Source organism: Caloenas nicobarica, chromosome 11 (genome assembly GCF_036013445.1).
Source record: "Caloenas nicobarica isolate bCalNic1 chromosome 11, bCalNic1.hap1, whole genome shotgun sequence".
Classification (NCBI taxonomy): Eukaryota; Metazoa; Chordata; class Aves; order Columbiformes; family Columbidae; genus Caloenas; species Caloenas nicobarica.
In genome coordinates, this window is record NC_088255.1 from 23,012,916 (window position 1) to 23,036,261 (window position 23,346).

The 23,346-nt window shown below is 41.2% G+C and overlaps 2 protein-coding genes across 10 annotated transcripts in view; both read right to left on the reverse strand.

The window, feature by feature from the left end:
* Nucleotides 1-228: 228 nt before the first annotated feature.
* Nucleotides 229-2,135, reverse strand: MRPS25 (mitochondrial ribosomal protein S25). Its single transcript, XM_065642495.1, has 4 exons — nucleotides 1,812-2,135; nucleotides 1,632-1,738; nucleotides 819-906; nucleotides 229-607 (listed from the first exon to the last, which is right to left on the reverse strand). The coding sequence occupies exons 1-4, from the start codon at nucleotides 1,943-1,945 to the stop codon at nucleotides 421-423; spliced, it is 516 nt and encodes a 171-aa protein (XP_065498567.1). The 5' UTR covers nucleotides 1,946-2,135; the 3' UTR covers nucleotides 229-420.
* Nucleotides 2,136-2,813: 678 nt separating this feature from the next.
* Nucleotides 2,814-23,346, reverse strand: part of NR2C2 (nuclear receptor subfamily 2 group C member 2) — a 40,434-nt gene continuing 19,901 nt past the window's right edge. For 7 of the 9 annotated variants that reach the window (XM_065642539.1, XM_065642533.1, XM_065642534.1 and 4 more), the window contains 9 exons: nucleotides 22,481-22,628; nucleotides 21,731-21,824; nucleotides 21,203-21,336; nucleotides 19,373-19,550; nucleotides 18,229-18,350; nucleotides 17,584-17,723; nucleotides 14,689-14,826; nucleotides 13,097-13,202; nucleotides 2,814-11,031 (listed from right to left, as the gene is read on the reverse strand). In XM_065642539.1, the coding sequence (XP_065498611.1) occupies nucleotides 10,857-11,031; nucleotides 13,097-13,202; nucleotides 14,689-14,826; nucleotides 17,584-17,723; nucleotides 18,229-18,350; nucleotides 19,373-19,550; nucleotides 21,203-21,336; nucleotides 21,731-21,824; nucleotides 22,481-22,628 (1,235 nt within the window). In that variant the 3' untranslated portion in view covers nucleotides 2,814-10,856. The remainder of the gene's footprint in view (nucleotides 11,032-13,096; nucleotides 13,203-14,688; nucleotides 14,827-17,583; nucleotides 17,724-18,228; nucleotides 18,351-19,372; nucleotides 19,551-21,202; nucleotides 21,337-21,730; nucleotides 21,825-22,480; nucleotides 22,629-23,346) is intronic. The other 2 variants (XR_010606795.1, XM_065642538.1) reach the window with 2 other exon arrangements.

Below are 23,346 nucleotides of genomic sequence, written 5' to 3' on the forward strand. Positions count from 1 at the left end.
TGGCTGCAAGATGGAAAACTGCAGGAACACTTTGCAGCACTCTGTAAATTGTAGAATTCTGTGCCGCTTCTAAGATAAATTAACTTTTTAGTCTGAAAGCGAACATGATCTCAGTTTTGCTGTAACCTTGTACATGCAGGCATGAGTAGGAAATGAGGCTCTAGTCATTCCCTTTTCCTTGTTCTGCAGTGGTGACTGTAATGCTTTGGAAAACTGGCACCAAAAAGCTGGATTTAAATTTTTATTTATTTTTCACTTTATTTATTCTAGTTGTAGCTGTAAGAAGACTCAGGAGACAAGGTTGTCTGTATTATAGGAACGTCTTTGTTCCTGTTTCCAGGAGCTGTTGCTCACATCTCACTGAAGCACCTGGATTGTGCAGCCCTGAGGAGAAACAACTGCAGACTGGGGCTGTCAGCCTCATGCTTCGTTTTTCGCAGAAGTTTTGTATTTTCCTCTCATCTCTTTGGGCAGTGGCACAAAAGCCGGGCAGGGAACTTGCCCTTCAATCTCACACATGCATTCCCGCAGATGGTACTTCTTGGGCCCAAAAGTTCCTGGATGTGACAGTTTTTTCCTTTCTCTTTCCTCTCTTTCAAGCGTTTCTCTAGGAGAGAGATGTGTTTGTTACAATCAGAAGCACGAAAGGCAACGTTTCCTCTCCCCGGAGCCAGTTTACAGATTTACAATTCCTGGCTTGTGACTTTTACTGAGGTCATGGCCAAAGCAGCATTTCTTTCTCTCTAGCTGACAAAAGTTTGCAGGAATTGTGCTGTGCTGCATGCTGGGTGTACATTAGCTTATTAACTGCTACTTACTTGCTTTTGCCCAAGATTTTTTTAATGTGCTCAGTTATCTCTTTGTTGGTTTTATCTTCCACGTCAACCAAAACTTGCTCTCCGCTGTCTGCCAAGAGAGATTTGTATAGTTCATCAGTCAGTCTCCCTGCTCTACCACATGCTGCTGCAGAGTGGTGCCAAAAGCGTTTTAAACATCCAGGCTGCATGTGAAGTGTAGCACAGAAGCTGCATCTCAATGGGAACCACAAACGCGTCATCGGGGCCAGCGCGGGGAGGTGAGCGGGATCTCTGCTGACACTACACAGTTTTCTAAGTGCTGGGGAGAGGGGGCACGTTACAGTGACAGAAACGCGTGAAAACCGTCGCTGCTCTGATCCCTCCCGCGGATGAGGCAGCGCGGGGGGCCTGGGAGGGACCGGACAGGCCCGGGGGCACCGGACAGGCCCGGGAGAACCGGACAGGCCGGGAGGGACCGGACAGGCCGGGAGGGACGGGACAGGCCCGGAGGGACCGGACAGGCCCGGGAGAACCGGACAGGCCCGGAGGGACCGGACAGGCCGGGAGGGACGGGACAGGCCCGGAGGGACCGGACAGGCCGGGAGGGACCGGACAGGCCCGGGAGAACCGGACAGGCCGGGAGGGACGGGACAGGCCCGGAGGGACCGGACAGGCCGGGAGGGACCGGACAGGCCCGGGAGAACCGGACAGGCCCGGGAGAACCGGACAGGCCCGGAGGGACCGGACAGGCCCGGGAAAACCGGACAGGCCCGGGAGAACCGGACAGGCCCGGAGGGACCGGACAGGCCCGGCCGCGCTGCCGGCGGCACCTACCCAGGTAGAAGCGCAGGAAGGGCGAGGGGGTCATGTTCCTGAACAGCATGATCTGCACCCAGGGGTTCTTGTACTGGATCTGGGGGATGTTGAAAAACACAAACTTTCTGGAAAGGAAAAGAAAAACCAGCGGGTGTGTCCGAGGAGCTCGCGGCCCGCCGCGCTCCCGCCGCCGCTCACCTCGCGCCCTCGCTGCGCTCCCCCGCCGTGTTGTAGTTCACGGTCATCGCCTTCACCGAGCTCTTGAAGATGACGTCGCCCTGGCTGAGGTACTGCAGCGTCCGCCGGACGGGGAACCGGCCCTTCATCGGCATGGCGGCCACCGCGCCGCGCCGGGGACGGCGGAACGGCGGAACGGCGGGAATGAAGCGCCGCCCCGGCCGCAGCGCCCGCAGTCACCGCAGGGGGGCGCTCAGACACCGCCCCGCCCCCTGCCCGCGCGGTGTTCCCGGGGGCTCTGCCGGGCGCTGCGTCCGCCGCGTGCCGGGTGTCCCGGATGTGCCGGGTGTCCCGGATGTGCCCGGTGTCCCGGATGTGCCCGATGTCCCCGGTGTCCCGGATGTGCCGGGTGTCCCCGGTGTCCCGGATGTGCCGGGTGTCCCGGATGTGCCCGGTGTCCCCGGTGTCCCGGATGTGCCCGGTGTCCCGGCCGCCTCTCGCCCCGCGCCAGGGTCCCGAACAGCGAACTGGGCCGGTGCGCTTTAATGAAGGGAACTCAAAACCAGCCCAAACCAGGAACCACAGGATGTCCCGAGCTGGGACCCACAGGATTGGAGTCCAGCTCCTGTCCCCGCACAGGACACCCCACGGGACACCCCACAGGGCACCCCACAGGTCACCCCACGGGACACCCCACGGGACACCCCACAGGTCACCGTGTGTGCCTGAGGACGTTGTCCAGTCTCTTCTTGAACACTGTCAGGTTGGGGCCGTGATCTATTTTAAGTATTTGGGAGGCAGAAAGGTAAGTGTGAAATTAAAAATCAGCTACGCACAGGTATCATGTAGTGACAGCTGAAACAGGAATAACCGGTCAGTAACAATTTAAGGGAAGGAGAAGAGTCGGAGGATGAACTAGAACACGGCTCGGACATCTCATGTTAAATAAAAAATGAAGTGACCTTGAAAATAAAACTCAAGAATGCATTTATATTTGTAATTTACTTTAATGGTATAAACCTCATTTAGGTAGTAGTATTAAGCCACAACAATATAATTCCACATTTAAACAGCATTTAATAAAATGCATAAGCTAAATCATGCACTGCAATACTCTATATACAAACACAACAATGCAAATTCCTCTTCATGACTGAAGACATTGATTAGATATAAAATTCAGATTAAAAAAAGAACATGCTATTATTTTTAAATGCTATCACACGTAACAATGCTGATTTCACAAAAGAAGCTGTGAGAAATCAATAACTTTTTCAAGATTTTAACTTGAAATAAAAATATAATAATATAAATGATTGTTTTTTAAATTATAATGAACAGAGACTTCCAGAAAATATCCCAAGGAATTAAAAGCAGATGATTCCTTTTACAGAGATTTGCTGGTTTTGCAGGAGCTCAGAACTCCCTGGTCTGCCAAAGAGACACAACACACAATGTGCAGGTTTTCAGTTATGAAACTGTTTGAACACTGGCGTACGATGTATTTTGAAGTACAGATTAATTATCAAAAACATTCCCACCTTTAACATTGATTCCATCCATGAGAAATTTAACATATGTGCTCTGTGATGTTTCTTCTTAAAGAAAATCCTCTTTCTTTGAAATTTATTCAGTCCTACTTTTAACCCGCAATCACTGAACGTGTTTAAAACGGCGCTGCTGTCACTCTGACTGGTGTCGGGTGTTCACCCGAGTGCGTGGAGCCGCTTCCCGGTGCTGCTGGGACCGGCACAGACCCGTTCACAGAACACGCGGCGCAGCCGCTGCCACCACCACAGTCTGAGCGCGTTTTATCGTCAGAATGCAAACAACTCAAACACCTACATAAAACAAGTTTGCAGTGTTAAAATATGCTCTTTTTCTAAATTAAAAATGGAATTGTAAACCAGGTTGAATCCTGATCAATACCCCAACTGGGTCCCTAACTTTTAAAAACATTACTGCAGCAAATGACGCGAACACACACTCGGGTTCCAGTTCACCCTCAGAGACGCAAACGTGGTTCAAACTGCATTGGTTGCACGCCAATGAAGGACCATCTGTCACAGCAATTTCTGCCATTCATTTGAATCATTTTCCTGCTGAAAATCTCAAAAATAAGGTTTGAAAAGTTAAAATGGATGTTGTACAGGTTTTTTTCTATACTTGAAACAAAAGCTACAAGTGCTTACTAAATGATGCAGCGAGACACAGAGAACTCTGAGCAATTCCGGGGCAAAGACGGAGAAGCAGTGGGCCCGACCCTGAGCAAGACCCGGGTTTTACTCACGGTGTTTGCATCGGTGTCCGCTCGTCTGCTTAAACACACACAAGTCTCTGCCACACCAAGTACAAAACAGGGAAATAAATGCCCAGAAAATTCCACTTCACCTTTTTAATATGACAGAAACAGGACTTGCTGAACTTCTCCCCTACACAGTCTGTGTACTTGGTTTTCTTCCATTTGGCCACCACTGAAGACTTTTAAAAAAATCAATCTCTTACCAAGTTTCACTGCAAAATAAACTGTACAAAAAAGTCTCTCAGAAAGCTGAAAGAGAATATCTTGAAACCAGGGAAGTATTTTCTATGACTGTAGTTAGTTATTTATTCATTTACTTTTAACAGACATTATATGTTCAATTAACTATTCACCTGCAGACTTCTACACATCAAATGAGAAAAGGTAAAGGGAGTAATGTAAAAGCCAGAAAATTAATGGAATATATTTGTCAGTTCTGAACAGAAAATACTAAATTCAGGCTGCATTCAGAAAAAGGTGCAAAGCTCTGAAATCCATGAGGATTCACCTGCCTGAGCAAGGTGCAGTTTGGGGTAGGGAGTAAAAACTGGGAAGCTCGAGATGAGCAATGAATGAAAACCTCTAACATATAGAATGGTATGAATACATGGCTACGTATCTGTACATATATACATACACTACACACTTTCTATACACTGTACAGAATATATTTCGACAGATAGGTATAAACATATACATTCATACACACATACATACAACTATGTACATATGCATTAGCTGCTCGAGTGAGTTTTAGAACTGAATGCGCAGAAATGCACAACGGTGGGAGGCACAAAATAAAGCTGTGTAAAAATCTATCACGCCTTTAAAAAGGAAGACAGGCAAGAACTGAACAATAATGAGTGATTTTCAAAGCATTCCTGTAACTCAGAGGGTAAACCAGGCTGTGGAAGGATGGAACGTGGTGACAGCGTAACCTGTGATGACTTCACAACAAACAGCCAAGTAATAATGCAGTTCTGGGGTTGGATGGTTTCCAAGTCTAATATATTTAGACTTAAAGGATTTAAACTTTACAAAGAATTTTACTTTAACTTGGAACCTCAGTATAAATGATGTTCCAATCTTTTTTCACACAAATAATTTTCCACATAACGCTGATAAAACTGACTGCAGCAGCAGTAGTGTTGTAGCATTATCTAACAAGAGGTTATGGCATTTTTCGTCCAACAATAAGCCTGAACTTAGTTCAGGAGAATTTACTGTTAAAATGACTCAGCAACTTTAGAATTAAAAGGTGCAGAAAGTAAATGCTTTCATTTTCTTTTCTTTGCCATGCCCTCTTGGTAATTTTTCATAGAAAGCTGTTTTTTAAGCTAATTTTCTGTCATTTGAGACCCAGCAGGTGCTGGCGGTTTGTCCTCCCTGCCCTCGCTGCTCTGCGGGGCGCAGGTGGCCCCGTTCCGCTGGAGCTGCTCTGCAGAACCAAACACGGCAGCAGCTGCCGCGCGCGGGCGGCAGGAGTGGCGCCGCTGGGACACACGGACCCGCTGCTGGGACACACGGACCCGCTGCTGTTTGCTGGCACTGCTGCTTGTGCTCTGCGGGCAGGAGGGGATGAAAGAACCAACCCACCTGCTTTTGCACTCTATACTGAAGAGTACCAGAGAGAGATTTCAAATAGAAAAATCAAGACTATTTAACTTCCTTTTCAGGGAGCTCTGATCTGCAGTACCCGCTGCGCCCTGGGGTGTGCGATGAGCAGCCCTGGCCGGGCTGTTCTGCAGGAGCTGCTCTGGTCGCTGCGCCCGCTGGCCGGGAACGGCCTGTTCATTCCTGGATAAACTGTATTCTGATATCCATGCTGCTCATGCTATGTGGGGCTTTTAAAATTATCCCTTACTGATTAAACAGCAGGTAATCAGGGAAGAATCCTAGCTACCCTCTTAATTGGACTGGGCAGGAAAATGCACCATCATCTTCACCATCTTGGGTGAAATCACTCACAATCTGTGAGAGTCCTGTGTGTTGCACACCCAAGTGTTCTCCAGCCTCTGCTGAAGAAGGAACGCAGCCAGGAAACCGTTCACCCGGCCACTGCGGCCCTGCCTGGTTTTCCGTGCCAGCACAAGGCGTTTGCCGCAGGGCCCGCGCTGGCCGTGCCGACTGTGTCCACAGACGCCTGGGGCTGTGGCTCCCCGAGCGCCACGGAGAGACTTGGAAACTGAAACCGACTCATCGGTGGTCACCAGCACCTCGGAGTGCTCTGAAAACTAAGCCTCCTTAATAATCTAACATTTTAAGGCAGCAAAAATAAAGGCCTGTCCGATCTCTTTGAAGGATCTCTGCTGGAGGATCACTTTCTCCTCTGCTATGAGTCCCATGCCAGAGTAACTCCCCTGGCACCAGAAGCGTTCTATCTCATTTACAAGCAATGTAACAGGCAGAGGAAGATGACTTCTGCAGTCTTAGTTGTGGTTCTCTAGCCCAATATAAGTAAATTAAAGGAAGAAAAGCAGTGTACCTTCTTGCCCTTGTCATAAATGCCATAAAAATTATTACAAACCTAACTCAAAATGCTCCTATACAGTTATTGATCATCGTTCTTTTTATCTACAAGATGCAGATCCAGTTTCTTCTCAAAGAGCTGGAGAGCAAATGAAGCACATGGAGAATGGACCTTATTGCCCTATTACCATTCTGTGCGTGCCCCAGGTTCAGTCAGCACAGAATTCTGACATTTCTCTGAATTCATTATTACCAATATAAACATGTACTCAAGCTCAGATAGATCTAATCAGTTTATCACTGTATTTCTACTGAGTTAGAATATTTTCATTTCAAGAGCAGCAGAAACAGGACCTTGACAATTCTGGAGGGAGTGAACTTGAGGCACTAAGTAGAGCTTCACTGAGCTGCCACTTTTCTTAGAATCATTTTCAGACTGTGACCCTTTGACTCAGTTCTGTAAACACATGTTTGGCATTGAAATTTGGCCTCTATGAAAACAAGCTATTTCCATACTCAAAAAAATAGTTTTTCAATAATTGTTAAAATAAAAAACTCTCCCGTCCCTTATAAGCAAAAGTTTTTGCACTTGCAAAAAAGAAACAAAATTAAAGTAATTTTAAAGCAAAGCCAGTAAGATCAGCCAGTTACCATCTTCCCGTTACTGGCAAGGGAGATGGAACAGACTTCAGAAATGCCAAGAACTGCATCGGGCCTGGAGTGCTTTCTGCAGACAGTTTAAAACTTGCTGGACTCTGCAGCCGTGCTGTGTACACTGTTCTACCCTCATGATGCTGGAGCGGCCTGAAGCCAGAAGAGGCTGAAAATCACGGCAGAGGTTAATGCAAAGAGAGCTCGGAGAAGAGAAGGCTCAGGGCGGATCTCAGCGCTCTGCAGAAACGGGGACAGAGAAGGTGAGCCCGGCTCCTCTCAAGCGGCGCCCGGTGACAGGACCAGCGGCCGTGGGCACAAACCAACCCAGGAGGTTTCTCGAGCTCCAGGGAACACTTCTCACTGCGAGGGTGCCCAGGAGGCTGCAGAGTCCCTGTCCCTGGTCCCCAGCTCCGGGACACGGCCCCGCTGAGCAGCGGCTGGACCAGAGGGACCCCAGAGCCCGGCTGGGATACTGGGGTTACACTGGTAACCTGGCGCAAAGGACCCTGCTGCCCTGGAGAACAGTGTCTGCTTTTACACGGCAGTGCTTTGCGTGGTCCTTTTCAGCGCCTTTCCATCATGGGCCAAATCTTTGACTCATCTTTATGACAGCCCTTGGGCAGCATGTGAGAAAGAACCATTAGGTTATTCATCACATCTATCTTATTATTTATACCTAATATTCAAATATGCAAAACATGTTAGATTCTGAATATTTCTTAAGCTCGAGGATCTACCATCTGCCGTCCAAATTTCTACAATGCAAAATGTTACTCTTGGATTCAAACCAGCATATCATTAGAGAAAGTTCTTTTTGTTAATGGCGTAGGGACTAAATCAGCTTGGTTCTGACCAACGCAAGCCAGAAAATCATGCTGATGATGCTATACAGAGACACGTTATAGATTTTAGGTGGTAATATCAGAATCATAAGTATGGAACTGCTTCATTTTCCCTATTAAATGCATGCATAATAAATAAAGCCCAGATATGGATTGCATCGGTGTTAATTCATTTACACAAATTAATAGTTTATCCCTAAGGTCCAGGGAACCACTTGCAGAGTAAGTGACTTCCAGAGATGGACTGAGGACAGCATGGGTGGCCTTGCATTTGAAGGGAGCACAGGTTATTTGTAAACAGAGCTGCATATATACCATTTTGATTTACAAGTGTAATACAATGCACACGTTTTAAGCTCTGTTTAGTGCGATCCCTCTGTTCCCAAAAAACTGTAGTGGCTTTATTTTGTTTTCTCAACTGCTATGCTTACAGCACAATTAAGAAAAATTCAGAAAGCATTTTTTCCCAGAAAATAGGGCCCTTTGACTTGAAAAACTGGAAGTTGAAATGATGTTTGTCATGAAAAAGCCAGCTAGTGTGTATTTAAATTTGAGAAAAAATAATCCAATGGCAAGCTTTTGTGCTAAGGAATATTTCATTTGTCATTAACAACGCCTGCTTATCTGCTTAAATGATTTTTTCAAAATACTGAAAGCAAATTGAACTGCATAATCTTTTTTCCAATGAAAAATACCACAATAGTTCAATGCATACTGCTTTTAGAACAATAACATAACCCAATAAAATTTTAAACAAAAATGGCCACAACTCTTTCCAAGGTAGCTACTTCTTCTGATGTTGTTAATATCAAAATTAATTTTTAAGTTGTAGACCCTTAAAACAGGGGCTTTGCATTGGAAGGGCTGACACAACCACCCAAGAAGTTACACTGCGATAAGCCAGCTCATAAACAGTTCTGCGTTCAGTGACTCAGCATTCGGAGTGCGGACCTTCCCTCCCATTAAAAACATGACAATTTCACTTGCTGTAGCAAAAGCTGAGAGGCATGGGGTGCAATATTACAAATTTCAGCGTGTATATTGGACTCTTTGTAACACCCTTTTGAGAAAAGGAGATTCTGAGTTTTGTAACAATGATAACTGTAGAAGACTTTAATGCATCCAGAAGCTGAAATTAAATAGCCTTCTGTGTCACAACGAGCAGTACGAATGTTATCCCCTAATGAGAATAGAGCAGACCTGGTCAAGACTTGTTCTTACAGCAGAAGCCTCATCTGGAGCTGCTTAAGGTCTTTTGGCTGCAATTCAGGCCCTTAAAAGACACAAGCACCAACTTGGTTGGTGTTTCTCAATAAATGTCAATAACAGAAGAAAAAGAAAAGTGCTGAACTTATCGTTTGATCTTTGTCACATAAAATACATGAGTAGAAAATGCCTCTACCATAAAAATTATTAAAATAATTGATGCATCTAATGAGCCAGGATCAGATGAAGGTATTAATTGCCACGACTTTTTAAAAAATTTTGATTGTTTTAAATATTTGATGTCAATAATAATAAATTACACTAAAATGAAAACAATGCTAGCAGTTTATGGGAAATATTAGAAAACATGTCGATGGCTCATCACTCTAGATGATTAAAAGGTAGTTAATTTTATAACTCCATGGTAGATCAGTCATTAACTGCAGCTGTACATGACAATGTAAATCCGAACCATATATCAGATTCAAACCCAGTCCCAGGAAGGGTGAGGGCGCTGCCAAACGGGGAGTGCTCAGCCAGGGAAGGGGACGGAGCGGCAAGAAATAAAATCAGAGCGCTCTGTAATACACCTTTGCTGACAGCCAGAGGTTCTACACACCACAGGTTTTCAGTGGTACCTCTGGCTGATGATGAGGGTGTTCGGGGTACAGAGAGCAGGAGTACATTGGAAATACAAAGAGCACCACACAGCTCTACTTGAAATGGCTGCTCCTCCAGTTAATGACTGATGTTCCACAATCAAAAAGCTTCCTGTTACAGGAACATTTGTCATGACTCTCTTGGTCTGAACAGAGACTTTAAGGAACCTGGATATCTTATCATCACTGTGGCAAGAAACGTTTTCTCTCCTAGTTTGGGTAATTCCTGTAGCAGATAATAGTCACTGTGACTGTATCGTACTGTGAATTACAGCCGCACTGACTTAACAGAGTTGAATTTCATATAACGTGGATATCTGACTTAAGAGTTCACCTTAGTATTTCATGCATAACATAAAAGCAAGTGACATTTTGTAGAATAAATGATTGTCTCCTATAGCATTCTACATTTTCACAGAAATCACTGGCATTTTGACTAAAGACATAGGCAATTTTTTTCATTCTCCATACTCAATAAGCAGGATGTAGATGATGTCATCACTTTGACAAGAAGTGCTTACAAAGTGCTAGTACTATACCCTGGCATTTATTAGATATTAATTCCAAGGATATTTTTAAATATATACATTTTTTTTTACTTTTAAAGTAATTTTATTACTAATCTCTGATATTATAAAATTCTATTTTTAACCACTGATAATTTCTAAATACAAAGCATGTGAAAAGTATGTTCAATAATCTATAGCCTTTTAAATTAAAGGCATGAAAATATTCCTTGTGGCAGAAAAGGTCCGAGAGCAGGTCTTTTAATAGCTGCTGAAATTTTGTCAACATCAGCAAACAGACAAAGATAAATCTGTCAGGAAATTGGTAAGTTGGAAATATTGGTACATACCAAAATGCTACTCTTTTAACTTCGTAATTGTATGTTTTTACGAAAATTGCTTCAATCCATAAAATTGTGTTGTTCCCACTACGCAGAGGTGCCAGTGATTTGGCCATTGTACTCTGCTGTTTCCATTTTGAGAATGTAGGGGATGATGCTGTCAATGGGGACGTTTCCAATGAGCCCAGTAAAGAACAGTTCCTCGGTGATGCTGGAGCTCATCAGCCGCAGCGCGGGCAGGCGAACCAGGATCCGGGCCAGCCTGGGAGGGAAGGTCGGTGCGTTAGAAATACATCTAACAGTTTAAAATACAGGGGGGCTAAAGAGCTGGATCTGCTTTTACTACTACCATAGCTCACAAGTGGGAGTAAAGAGGCAATTAGAGATAATTGAGCTACCAAAAAAAGAACAGTTACTCTTCTGTCCTGCAAATGAAGTGCCACCATCTTCCTCGGTGGTTTTCCAACGAAAAGTACATTTTAATGCCCTCCATGGACACGTGTATGTATAAATGTGCAGTTCTCTTGGTCTGCTTGTGAAATTCCCAGCTCTGAAAGCACTTCATAGTAATAACATATTGACTAGTGAGAACATTTGCACAATTTTAAGAGTAAATGCTTAATTAAAATTTAAACCAGAGAATCTGCTTCCAATGAGGCATTTGGAGGGACACGCTGTTACTCATGTTTTACATACTGCCAAGTGCTGTGGGTTTTATGTACCAGGATGTCAACAGACATCCAATATAACGAAGTGATCGTATTGGATTCCTGGGCTTTCAATGCATTTGAAATTTAGGACAGTGATGAAAGCATTTCTGCTGTGTTTATATATATGACAGTTGTAAATCACAAATGCCAAAATAAATTAATTTCTTGACCCAGAGCTATGTAACAGCAAGCTTTAGGCAGCACTGAACACAGGCCTCTGGAAAATGCTTGAAGAATCTATGGAGAAAATATATAAGGGCCATTCTGCTAATATACTGTATCTTGCAAGCTTCAGGGAAAAGTTGCAAAAAGATTCAAGATTTGCTGCTGGTTTTGTGAAAGTTATAACACTTGTGCTTGTGTCTCAGTTTGTGCCAGCATTCCGTTGCTCAGAAATAATCAGATTTGCAGCCTAAACTAACGCCAATTAAAATACATGACATTGTTTGGGAATTGTAACTCTGATTTTCTTCCTTAAGCCACTATAGGATGTCAAACAAAATCTATATTTCATATATTTATTTTTATGGCAGATATCCAGCTCTCACACATTCAAACCAGAATAATTGAATTCTACACAGAAGCAGCATGTGGGATTTGAGGAGATTTCTGAAGTAGAGAATCCCATCTTCACTGCAACTGACCGGGAATCCTGACGCCCTTTCTGTTGCCTCACACAAATTTGTGAGAGCAGCACGGAAACCAGGTTCTGAGATGGGACCAGCTCTGTCTTTTATGTTGTGGGGTTGTGGTGGGTTTGTTTTGTTTTACATTTTGTTTATGGTTTTGTTTGTTTGTTTTAGTTGAGGTTTTGTTTAAGTTACATTAGCCTCAGACCCTGCTTAAATGTATGGGATTGCATGCTTCTTTACACAGAGATACCTTTAAGAGAATATGTTCTAGGATATATTGCTAGATAGAAGTTAGAATTTCCCTGGTGCAGAAAATCCTTGTGTTGATAAAATTTAAAACAGTTTTGACAGAGATTATTAGAAAATAGGATAACTATTTCTAGAAAGTAAGAAACAGGAACAGTTGAGAAGACAAAAAACCCAAGTTAGATACTTTCAAAGAGAAGTCCTTGGAAATTAAAAAAAAAAGTAGGACATGGGAATTTCTTATGACTAGAAGCTCAAGCTACTGCTCTTCACATGTAATCCTTTCTCTTCCCAAGGTTTATAAACTGACAGTTTTAATACTTTTCTGCATGTGTAACTTCACAAACATGTAAACAATGATAACCACCTTTTACTACCTCAAAGCCTCTTTGACAACTAACTTGAAAAAGGGGGCAGTTTCAATTAAGACATCCGAGGCAGTTATTCTTGAGACTTCCAATAAATTAAGTCTGGTTACTTTTGCAAACATGGCAAAGAGACTCTCAAAAAAACCCAACAGAAAGGAAGTTTAATTGACATGAAGAAGCCAGACAGCTGTTCTTGCTTCTACCCATCTTTGAGCAAACCTGCTTGCTTTTATGAACAAGGTTCTAGTTCTTTCTCAATAGTCAAAAAAGAACAGATGTCAAAAAGGAAATTTTTACATCAACGACGTTATTTTGTACTTTTGCCAGCTACGGCCCATAACATTACTTTGGGTACTAGAGACAATAAATACCTATAAGTATCTTCTGGATACGTTTTTTGTACATAGTCCTGCAATTCCATCTGTGCCTTCTCCTGGAATTTTTCTATCTGGGTTGAACTGGTCAGACCAGGGTGATCTAAAGAAACAAAACATTTCTATATGTCGATTGTTTCCCTATACATTGTGAAATATATTTAGTTATAAGATTCTCACATTTAATTTCATTTAAATATTTCAGTTGTATTGTGATATTTAACATGTATAAAGGAAACCGCTCCACTGAACGTTTGCTTTCTCGTGTTTCCCTCCACAGCTGTGTGTGTCCACAGAAAGTGGAAAAAGATGAAGCCTGTAGGTACATACCAGGACTGACACTCCTCCTTTATTTTTCTAACTTTTTTTTTTTTTTAGGTGTGTTTGCCTCTGTGATCTCAACTGACGACTATGCTGACCGAGCAGCATCCAGGGATGTTTTCTTGAAAGATCCATTTATTGACCTTCCCAAGTCTGTCTCGTGTTCTAATTCCAGATCACTCAGCTCCTCAAAGGCAGCCACGTGATCAGGAAAAAAAAAAAAAAAAACCCAAACCAGAAAATACCACATATGTGACTGTGCCCCAATACCTTCAGTGTTGTGTTCCAATTGCTCTTGAAACAGGACCGAGCTAGCTTGACTTTGGAGAGTTTCTTGCTCCTCCAACTTGAATAAAAATCTTAATAAACCTAACGCTTAATGGTATAACACGGAAAAACATTTCAAAAGCACATTTCAGGACACCAATATCTTCTAATTAAAGTAAGTTTTATTACAAAAAGAAAAACAATAGAAATGGAAAAAAAAAACCAACCCTGATAACAAGATAGTCCTTTTATTTGCATTTTGTTAAATTCAAAATGGTAAACACCTTTGAATTAAAGTAAATAACTTACATTTCTGATCTTCCCTTTCACTCAGCCTGTCAGGAGTTTCAAATCAGGCTCTCCGTGCCCTGGGAACACTGCTCCCCTTCCCTTCCCATCATGTAACACCCTGACCTCAGCGTTCCAGAAAACCTCAAGTTTCGTCTTTGAGTAAATCCCCGCATCTCATAAACACTGTTGACAACAGTTTAGTTGTCTGCTGTCATTTTTTTGTTAACAAATGGAAGACAGCCTGTTTACATTTAGTTCTGAAGATCTTGTGGAAGTTCCATATAAAACACAGGGGTATTTCTGCTCACATTTCAGCGATCCCTCTTATGAGTGTATTAAAAATATTAAAATTGAAGCTAATTTCTTTTGTCACTGTGAGGATGTATTTCCCCTAATCCTTCCTGCCATTACTTCACTAATATTGCTAGAACACATCCTAGATAACTTATTACTCATAAACTCTTAGCTGAAGATAATTTGGGAGTTTAGTCTTCTCAAGGAAATACCTGATATGTTAGAACTGTCAACAACATGGGTATGTTGCTCCAAAGTTATTTTAAAAACGCATATTATTTGTGATAAATCATTATGGAACAATAATTTTATCTGCAGCTTAACAGTTAAGTTTCATCTCAAGACATCAGTCTCATTAAAAACATTAACATATGAATGCTTATTATTTAAAAAGATCCGGTTACTGAATTCCTTACCAGGGCTAAAGAGGACTATAGCTTTCAGGTACGCATATTCGTATCCATCAATATCAAGCTTGGCCATGCTGTTGCAGAACTCCTGAAGTTTCCAGATGTGTTCCATGACTTGCTTTATTCTGTCTCCAGAAAGTTTATCTACAAAAAGATATTGCTTACTACCTCATGTGAGCTCAAGTACATCTGATATATTAACCAACATCCTTTTACAAAACAGGTGAAGTGACATTTTGAAGTATTTGGTGTTATTTGCTCTCTTGAAACGACGCAACACATAAGGGTGGCCTGAGTGACTATGGGAGCGAAGATTTGTAAAGCTGAGTCAGCAAACAGAATGTCAATTCCTTTGCGTGGCTTTGCCAGTACAGCATGATCTGCAACAACAATCTCATTCCAGTGCTGTCCTGTTCTCAGCAGAGACTCTCAAATGATGGTGAATTATTCTACAAATGGCTAGAATGATTCTGAGAATGAACAGAAGCACAAAACAAATGCTATCATGCAATCCTGACTTCAAATACCGACAGCATTGAGTTAGCTTTTGCAGAAGTGAACGCAAGAGCAGTGATGACAGTGTCACTTTTTCTTCTATCTGTACTTTTAGAGGTGCCTTTTTCATTTACTGTGGTAAATAGTCTTTTTTCCTTACGATGGGGTAAATTCACTCAAATATGTGTACACAGATTCTCCATCATTTGAAACCTCACATTCCTTATGTTGGCTCCATATTCTTTCTTAAAATGTTGATTTAAAAAAAATCTTGTATTATTTGAGGCTATGTTCTAATTGAGTGGTATTGGCTGCTCAGCCAGGGAGGGAGAGATTCCCATTGTGGTCAGTATCCTGCTCACTGCATATCCGCAGCCCAGTCAGAGAATGAAAACCGTAACAGATTACACTAAGACAAATCTTCGAATATATAATTACTATTATCAAACTTGAGAAACAAGTCAATTCCAAAGGATAAACCTTTTTCTTGAGAAACACATTAATGCTAATATCCCATATCATTATAACTTAAATATTTTACCTTTGCCTGTACGGCTAATAGTATGTATGACTGCTTAGACCTGTGTGCCTTAATCTCTGATAAGATCAAACAGAAGAAATATTTTTTGCACGATATCTTGAAATAAGAATGAAAGCATAATTTACATTTCTAAAATATATTAATTCTTATACAAGTTTCCAGTTACTCAAGATGGATCAAGACAGACATGATGTAATGTTTTTATTTCTATATTAAGTGGGAAAAGATGGTGGAAAAATACTCAGGAAAAGTGAACTTGAATTCCAGAGTTTCAAAATAGCCTCATCACTAATATGCTTCCTAGATAAAGTTTTGGAATTTCTTCACTTTGTTCTGAATTTTAAAGTTATAATACACAATATAACTTTGCAGAACAGATAAATAAAACAAACCATCGACAAACCATAATAAAATAAATCCTCTTTTTTTGGCCAGTCTCAGGTAATATGGTATGACTGGAAGTATAGGTTGCAGAATAAATTAATTTTTTTACTTTTGAGACATGGGAACAAAAGTGGAGCCAGCTGAACGCTGCAACAGCCCCAGCACTCCTCCTCCATGAACCCATTGCCTGGGCTGCACATGAACAGACAGCTCTGTTTATTCTACAGAGACAGAATTAAATCCTAACTCTGCCCAGAACATACAATGTGCACGTTTCCCTGTTGGTCTTTTAAACTCTCACCTCTCTCTCTGTGCAGGAAAGATGTTTCAGGTTTTTGTATTCTGAGGGCTGTTCAGGCTCTCTTAAATTACAAAAAAATAAGAAAAATACCCCAACTGTATTTATTATGAAAGCATACTATCCATTTAAAAATCAATTTTTTGTCTAATTTACTTTATCATAATGAAGCTAATAAAGTAGATTAAAAGAATTGTCCTTTACTGGGACTGAAGGATATTAAACATTTTTTCAGATTATCTACTTTTGTACATTTTGTAGCTCTACAATCAAGGTTTACTCTCCTCAGTAAAAGCCTATTTTCCAATTTTTGCTCTGTGCACAATCATGGCACCACAAAAATCATCAAATTGGTACCAAATAGTACTCTGTAATTGCTTTTAACTCACATTTAAATTTAAGCTAGCTTTCATGTAATATGCTGTGTTTGCAGAGTTTAAAGCTGCTATTATTAGTTTTTTCCTCCTATTAAAACTGGAATGCTATTCTCGTGATAATCAATCATATTGATTGGGAGCATCCTGAAAGAATGAAAAAAAAAACCCAACCAGAACAGATTATCGTCCATTCTAGATATAGTTATCAACAGGCCAACGCTGAACTAAAAAAGAAAACTATATAAATCCTATTAAGTGTCAAGAAAATAGGTAATTTAGTGCTTCAGAGGGTACTTCAAAATGCATTAATCATTACTCCACTATAGCTGTACCTAAAACCACTATACTTGCAAGAATATTCTTCTTGTGATACTTGCAAAATACTGTCATTTTACACTGCAAAGAGAAGGAAAGTTCTGGAAGAAAAAGCTTCTGGTGTGGTTTGGAAGAAGTTATGATCCTAAGAGGAAAAAAATCCCATCTGGATGGGAGGAAAGCTCTGTGAACACCCCCAACCTTAGGATGTATTTCTCTTTCTCTGTACTGCCAGTCAGATGTAGATGGCAGGCAAATACATCCTCCAGCCTTGTCCCCCTTTCTCCTACAGACACTCCTGTCGCACAGAGATCCCTCTTGGGTCAGCGCAACAAGGGCTGTAGATCACCAGGGGAAGGGTAATTACACAAGAGAAGCATTGTCCTTCCCCTGGATCCTGCAGAACAATTCCACCACCCACCAGGAAACAGCTCCTGAGCAATGTCATGCGATGTCCCCGCACAGGCGCAGGACCCCCGCAGCAAACCCACCTTCCTGGATGGAGTTCTGGAGGTGGTTGACGATGGCGGCCAGGATGGTGGACAGGCTCATCACCTGCGCGCACTGCGCCAGGCCCAGCGTGAACAGCTCGTTCCAGCAGGCGCGCACCAGGCTGGTGTTACAGTCCTGCCTGCAAGCCACGCGGCAAACAGCACAGGGAGTTGTCAGAGCAGGTTTGTATTACCCTATGTGTAATTATGTTAACTGTAATAATTGATAATAGGGATTAACCTATTGCTGACCACTTTATTAAAAGGCATACACTAGCATATCACAAGTCATTCAAAAGCAAAAAGAAGTAATAGGCCAACTACAGGAAACCATTTCAGGTTATCTGTAAAACGGTGCTCACCAGCTCTTTACAAAGATATATTTATACAAATTAAATGCTCGCTTTTGATTTTGGCTTTAGCCTCTGTAACCGCAGTAACATCAGACATTGTATTTATCCCCTCCTCTGCCACCTTCTATTTTGTTCTTTAAAAAGGAGAATATTGCATAGTCTCCACATTTTAAAGAATTCATTAAAAATTAAACAATATCATCATTTTAAAATTCTAAATAGCTGAGAAGTGTTCAGATCAGTGCTTAAATTCATTAGAAAGCAAACCATTCAACAGAACATGTCCATTTACCCAAGAGCTTGAAATGCAGGTATGGACCGAGCCCAGTGCATGGAGAGGAAGAGCAGGCGCGACGCTGACTCGCAGATGTAGTGCACATTCAGGTACTCGGGCATCGGGCTGGGCATCGTCAGCTGCAAAAATGAAAGGACAGGACAATACAGACACTTCAGACATAAACCAGTTTTCATTATTGATGAAACAGCCAGCAAAACATTCAAACTACTCTCATAGCCTATCATAAGCAAGTGTGTGACAAGACATTGCCAAAGGAAAACTTCACTAAATAACTCATGACTACTGTCAAGAAATGCAAAATGGGAAGATATGTGGGACAGAGCTCAAATGTTTCCCTTTAAAATGTTTTAATATTTAATAATAAATAATAAAACCTATAAATTAAATTGCTCTGTGGAGTGTTGGCTAGCATCACAGTGCTATTCAGGACCTTTTAAAACTTTTTTAAAAGAAGCAAAATAAAATCTAAAATCTACATATCCAAAACAGGAGGCATGTAATAGGAATCTAAAATCACAAAACTCCATTGAGGGGAATAAGCGGGTTATGATAAAAGTTTGACTACATCAAGTATTACTTATTTCAGCAATGATCTTTGTATTTCTTGAAACAGTGCAATTTGATTACAGTGAGATGAATGCCCTTATTGTTTCTCACACTGTTCATCGATGTGTTTGTCTGCACTCAGACGAAGCTGAAGCATCTCTAAAATACAAGACCTTAAGACCTTTTTCAGTGGTCTAACTATAAGCATCGAGGAAGAGAGGAAGGCACTGTAACCTCTCTTTATATGAAGGAGCCTTTCAGACAAAAAGTTTTACAATATCTAGAACGATAAATGAATTAAGCAAGACATCATACTATATGGATGATATGGAAAGTGATTATCAACAGCACTGAAAAATGAAATAAATTTTAAAGCATACTTCTATCTATGAAAAGGTCTTATGATAACACCTGTACTCTTCAGACACAGCATGCAAGAGTGAAGAGTGTATTAGAAGCTTTGCAACAGCAGATGTCATCCTAGATTATATTGCTGAAATTAAATATAAGAATAAAGAAAACACATTATACTCATTTTGAGTTATGTCTTAAGTGTTAGGCTGTTTAGTAAGACACTTAAAGAAGCACATACCTTAAATGTGACATGTGTATCTGTAAGAAGGGGTCCTTCCACTTCAATAATTGGTGTTGACTGATCTCTACTGATTACCTGAATATTCCCTCCTCCTGTAGGGTCCATCCCATCTGCCAAGTTATGAGCTGCTGGACCATCTGTGGTGTTAAGTGCTTTAGCCAAAGTATCAAAAGCCCTGAAAGAAAAAGTAATAAACAATGAAAGAATGCTTGCTTCCTTGACACCGTAAAAAATTCAGAGCAGTGGTCAAATGAAACACTATAAAGCATTTCCACTTTGAGGTAACATATGCAGGAACTGTTTAAGCTAAGATACAAGGTCAGATCTTTTATTACAATCTGGCTCCTCTGTACTGTTCAGACATTAATAGAAGGAATAGATCTGCCCATAGATCTTTGGTAAGAGATCTCCCCAGTAAGGGAGGAACTTTTTCTACTGTAAATTCCACTCTAATAGTTTTATGCTAGTATTTGTACTAAAAAGGGTGTCTTGCACTTGGCATTCACTATCCCCTCCTTCTCATCTTGGAACGTTTAACCGATTATGTGAGGATTATAGACCAGATACGCTCTAGAGAACACTCTGCAGCCCCATCCTTCATGTCCAGTTTCTCGGAACAGTGGAGAACAGTGTGATTCTCCTCTAGACAACATGCCTGAATTTCCTTTCCCTTGAGATGAGATATGGCCAGGCACTTCTGATTTCCTAGTACAGACAGAGCCTTAGAGACCCTGGAACAGTAATGTGAGAGAGACCAATCCCTGGCTCCTTCACGCTCCAGCTGTAACGGGGCCGCTGCTGGAATAGGGAAATGGAAATTCTCTTCTTAGCGTAACAGAGCTTAGATGTAAAGAAGAATTTTATAGTGCTGTTCTGCCAGTATTCTTGTCACGAAGTTTTGCAGGTTGTTTTTAGAGTTTTTTTCCTGCTTTAGAGTACAAGATCGACATAAGTTGAAGTTGCAGTGTCAAGTACTTTTAAATATCAGTTCACCCACTTGAACAGTTTAAATACAAGACTTAAGAGCCTGAAGTTAAGCTCCTCTTAAAAATCACCTACATGAGAAACAATGGACAGTTTTGAGACCAAGTATTAGTCTTATTTCACTATATTGCAAATTTATGTTGTCCTTCAACCCACAGAATCACAGAATGGTTCGGGTTGGAAGGGACCTCTGGAGATCATCTAGTCCAATCCACCTGCTAAAGCACCCATCCCCTCAAAAAAAAACCCAGACGAAAACCCCAACTTTTAAAATCTCAGGCTGTGCTGGAAAATTTAAGATTCCATGTTCCCTTTTCCCATTTTTCTCATTAGTAAAGACAACAAAGACTTCAAACTCTTTCTAAACATTTACAAATAAAAAAACGTTTATTAGTCTTAGTTTAACCCCATTTTCCCTACATTAGCAGCAGGTTTTATGGCAGCACAATCTCCCACAGGATTCTACAGGAATACAGACCCCTAAGGAGCAAGGGCTAAGCGCACGAGCATTGTGCAGAAGCTGCCATGTAACAACAAACAAAACAGTACCCAAGTGCTGCTATTCTCAGAGCCTCTCAAGGTCACAAACTAGTCATTTATTATTTTTCTGAGTATGAAATCTGGTCTAGCTTCAGAACGTTACATTTATAACACAGGGCACAGTTCTTCACAAGAGGACAACAGCCAAACCTGTATTTATAAAGAATTGCTTTTGTATTTCAAAGTAGGCAGCAATCTCTACTATGTTCAGTGTCACAATGCCAAACTACTTCAATGAATGACTGTAAGCATACACCAAATAGAATACAAATTGCTAAATAAGATGCAAATATAAATGCATACCGTGTAATCTCACTTGCAGATTGCTCTTCTTGTTGAACTTCAGAAGTATCTCCGTTATTTAGTGACTCACTTAGATTAGCAAGAGATGTTACAACATTTGCTAGTGTTCCTAAAGCACCCTGGCTTGTTTCAGCCTAAAGAGCAAGAACCATATTAGTAGATCAGAGTTATAGGCAAGGTATCATACATAAATTTTTCCCATTTTTAATCTTTGTGTTCTTTTTACCTTATGTACCTTTTCCTTCCTCCTCAACACCTACAGGAAGTACAATGGCTCACAATGATCTTTAAATCCTGTTGTAACCATCAGTCCCAGGCTCAGCTGACACATTGTGTGGGGAACTACCCAACGCTGACCCTTTGCAGAAATATGCCCATGAGAAGAAATTACCTCCATTCATACAGATCTTCAGCCCTACCCCCAACCTTATCTTCTGAACAGCAAGAATTATTTGTGTCTATGCACATAGCTAAAATAATCTCAACAAATAAACACATATGTTCAGAACTTAACTGAAAGAACAATACCTTGGAGTCAGCAGCTAGGAGGACTGTGCCATCATCCCTGATCAAAGGCTGCTGAATATTCACAAGCATTCCCGGATCAAGAAGACCTGCTGACCTGTTCAAAAGCATAAGGTATCTGACAGTCAGGAGTACATTAAACAGAGGAATGTGTAACAACCTGTGTCAGAATTAAAGGGATTCCCAGGTTTTAAATTAACAATTTAATGAAACTTAAGAGTTTATTCATCAAGACTTCAGTCTTTCTGAAACAGCTTCCAAAAAGTAGATTGAAAGACAGAAAATGGGATTATGTTTTCTTTTCCTGTGCAAAAGACACGACAACTTCCCAAACAGATATCCTCTCAGTTCTTTTTTATGCTGGTTTATTCTGTATTCAGGAGAAGGAGGACTGAGTCTGCCATTTGCAGATTTGATTTCAGAGAAGTGCTAACCTGAATGCATCACAGCGTAAGCCTACGTGCTTTTTGCTTAAATATCACATATTTGCCTGACTGTGCTTTGTCTGACCAGGCTGGACAGGAGCCAACTCTGACCCGAAAACCACCCAGCTGTCCTCAGACTTTAAAACTTTCATGACAAGCAGAACAATCTACGCTGGTCTTGGTAACGAAAACAGATGATTTGTGAATGGGAGCTCTTTTGTGTCCAATTCTTTAAAGCAGACAGCAAAAGAAAAAAAAATATAGGTATGCCTGCAATGTAATATGCACAAACAACCTTAAACAAGACCCATTAAACTGAGCTACTCACCGCGCCCCATCTTTATCTGCCACGAATGTTGGAGTTGCTATTAGAGGGCTTCGTAGATCTTTTCTGATATAGATTTTTTCCGTGGAAGCTGCACAGTTGGTTGGTTTTTCACGCTGCACATCAAAGGGCTTTCTTTCACTTTGAACCGCTACATAAAAGATCGAAATACACAGATTTGAAAGGAAATAATTCAACTGAAAAATACATAAAGTAAAATTCTCACCAGCTCAGTGCAAAGCTAGAAATTTAATATGAAGACTGAAGAAACAGAGGCTCCAATTTTACTGTATCTGTAATTATGGGCATTTTTAACAAAGAAAGTCACAGACTGACCATTCGTTTTAAGTTTTGTTGAACTGGAGTCAAATCTTGCTATTTCATTGGCATTTAATAAGATGGAACATTCTGCAAAAATGTGTTTTCAGATTGTTTATTTTATTTTTACAGGTAAAGCTATGTCTAAATGTTAGCGCAGTCAGACTCTAGATGACTCAAAACAATGCAAACCCAGAACAAACCCAGAAAAAGTCAAGACAGGCAAGTTACATGAGAGAGGCAGGTTAATTCCTGGGAGGCAAGTCTCTTACATGATATGCAATTCACTCACATCCATTCACTCCACCCGGTTAGGGAACAGTGTTCCAAAACTAACCTTTGCAGCATTGAAAATATTTCTACTTGATAACTGGAAGAAACTAAGCTCCATCTCCAATGTGCCAAACAAGTGTGGTAAATCTTTTGATAAAAATAGTAAGAAACAGTAACTTTGTAATTTTAAAGAAAGGGGAAAAATGCATCTTTATAATATTAAGGTATTATTATTATTATACAGATTCCAGAAAGTTATCTGGAATCTCAGTCACTAA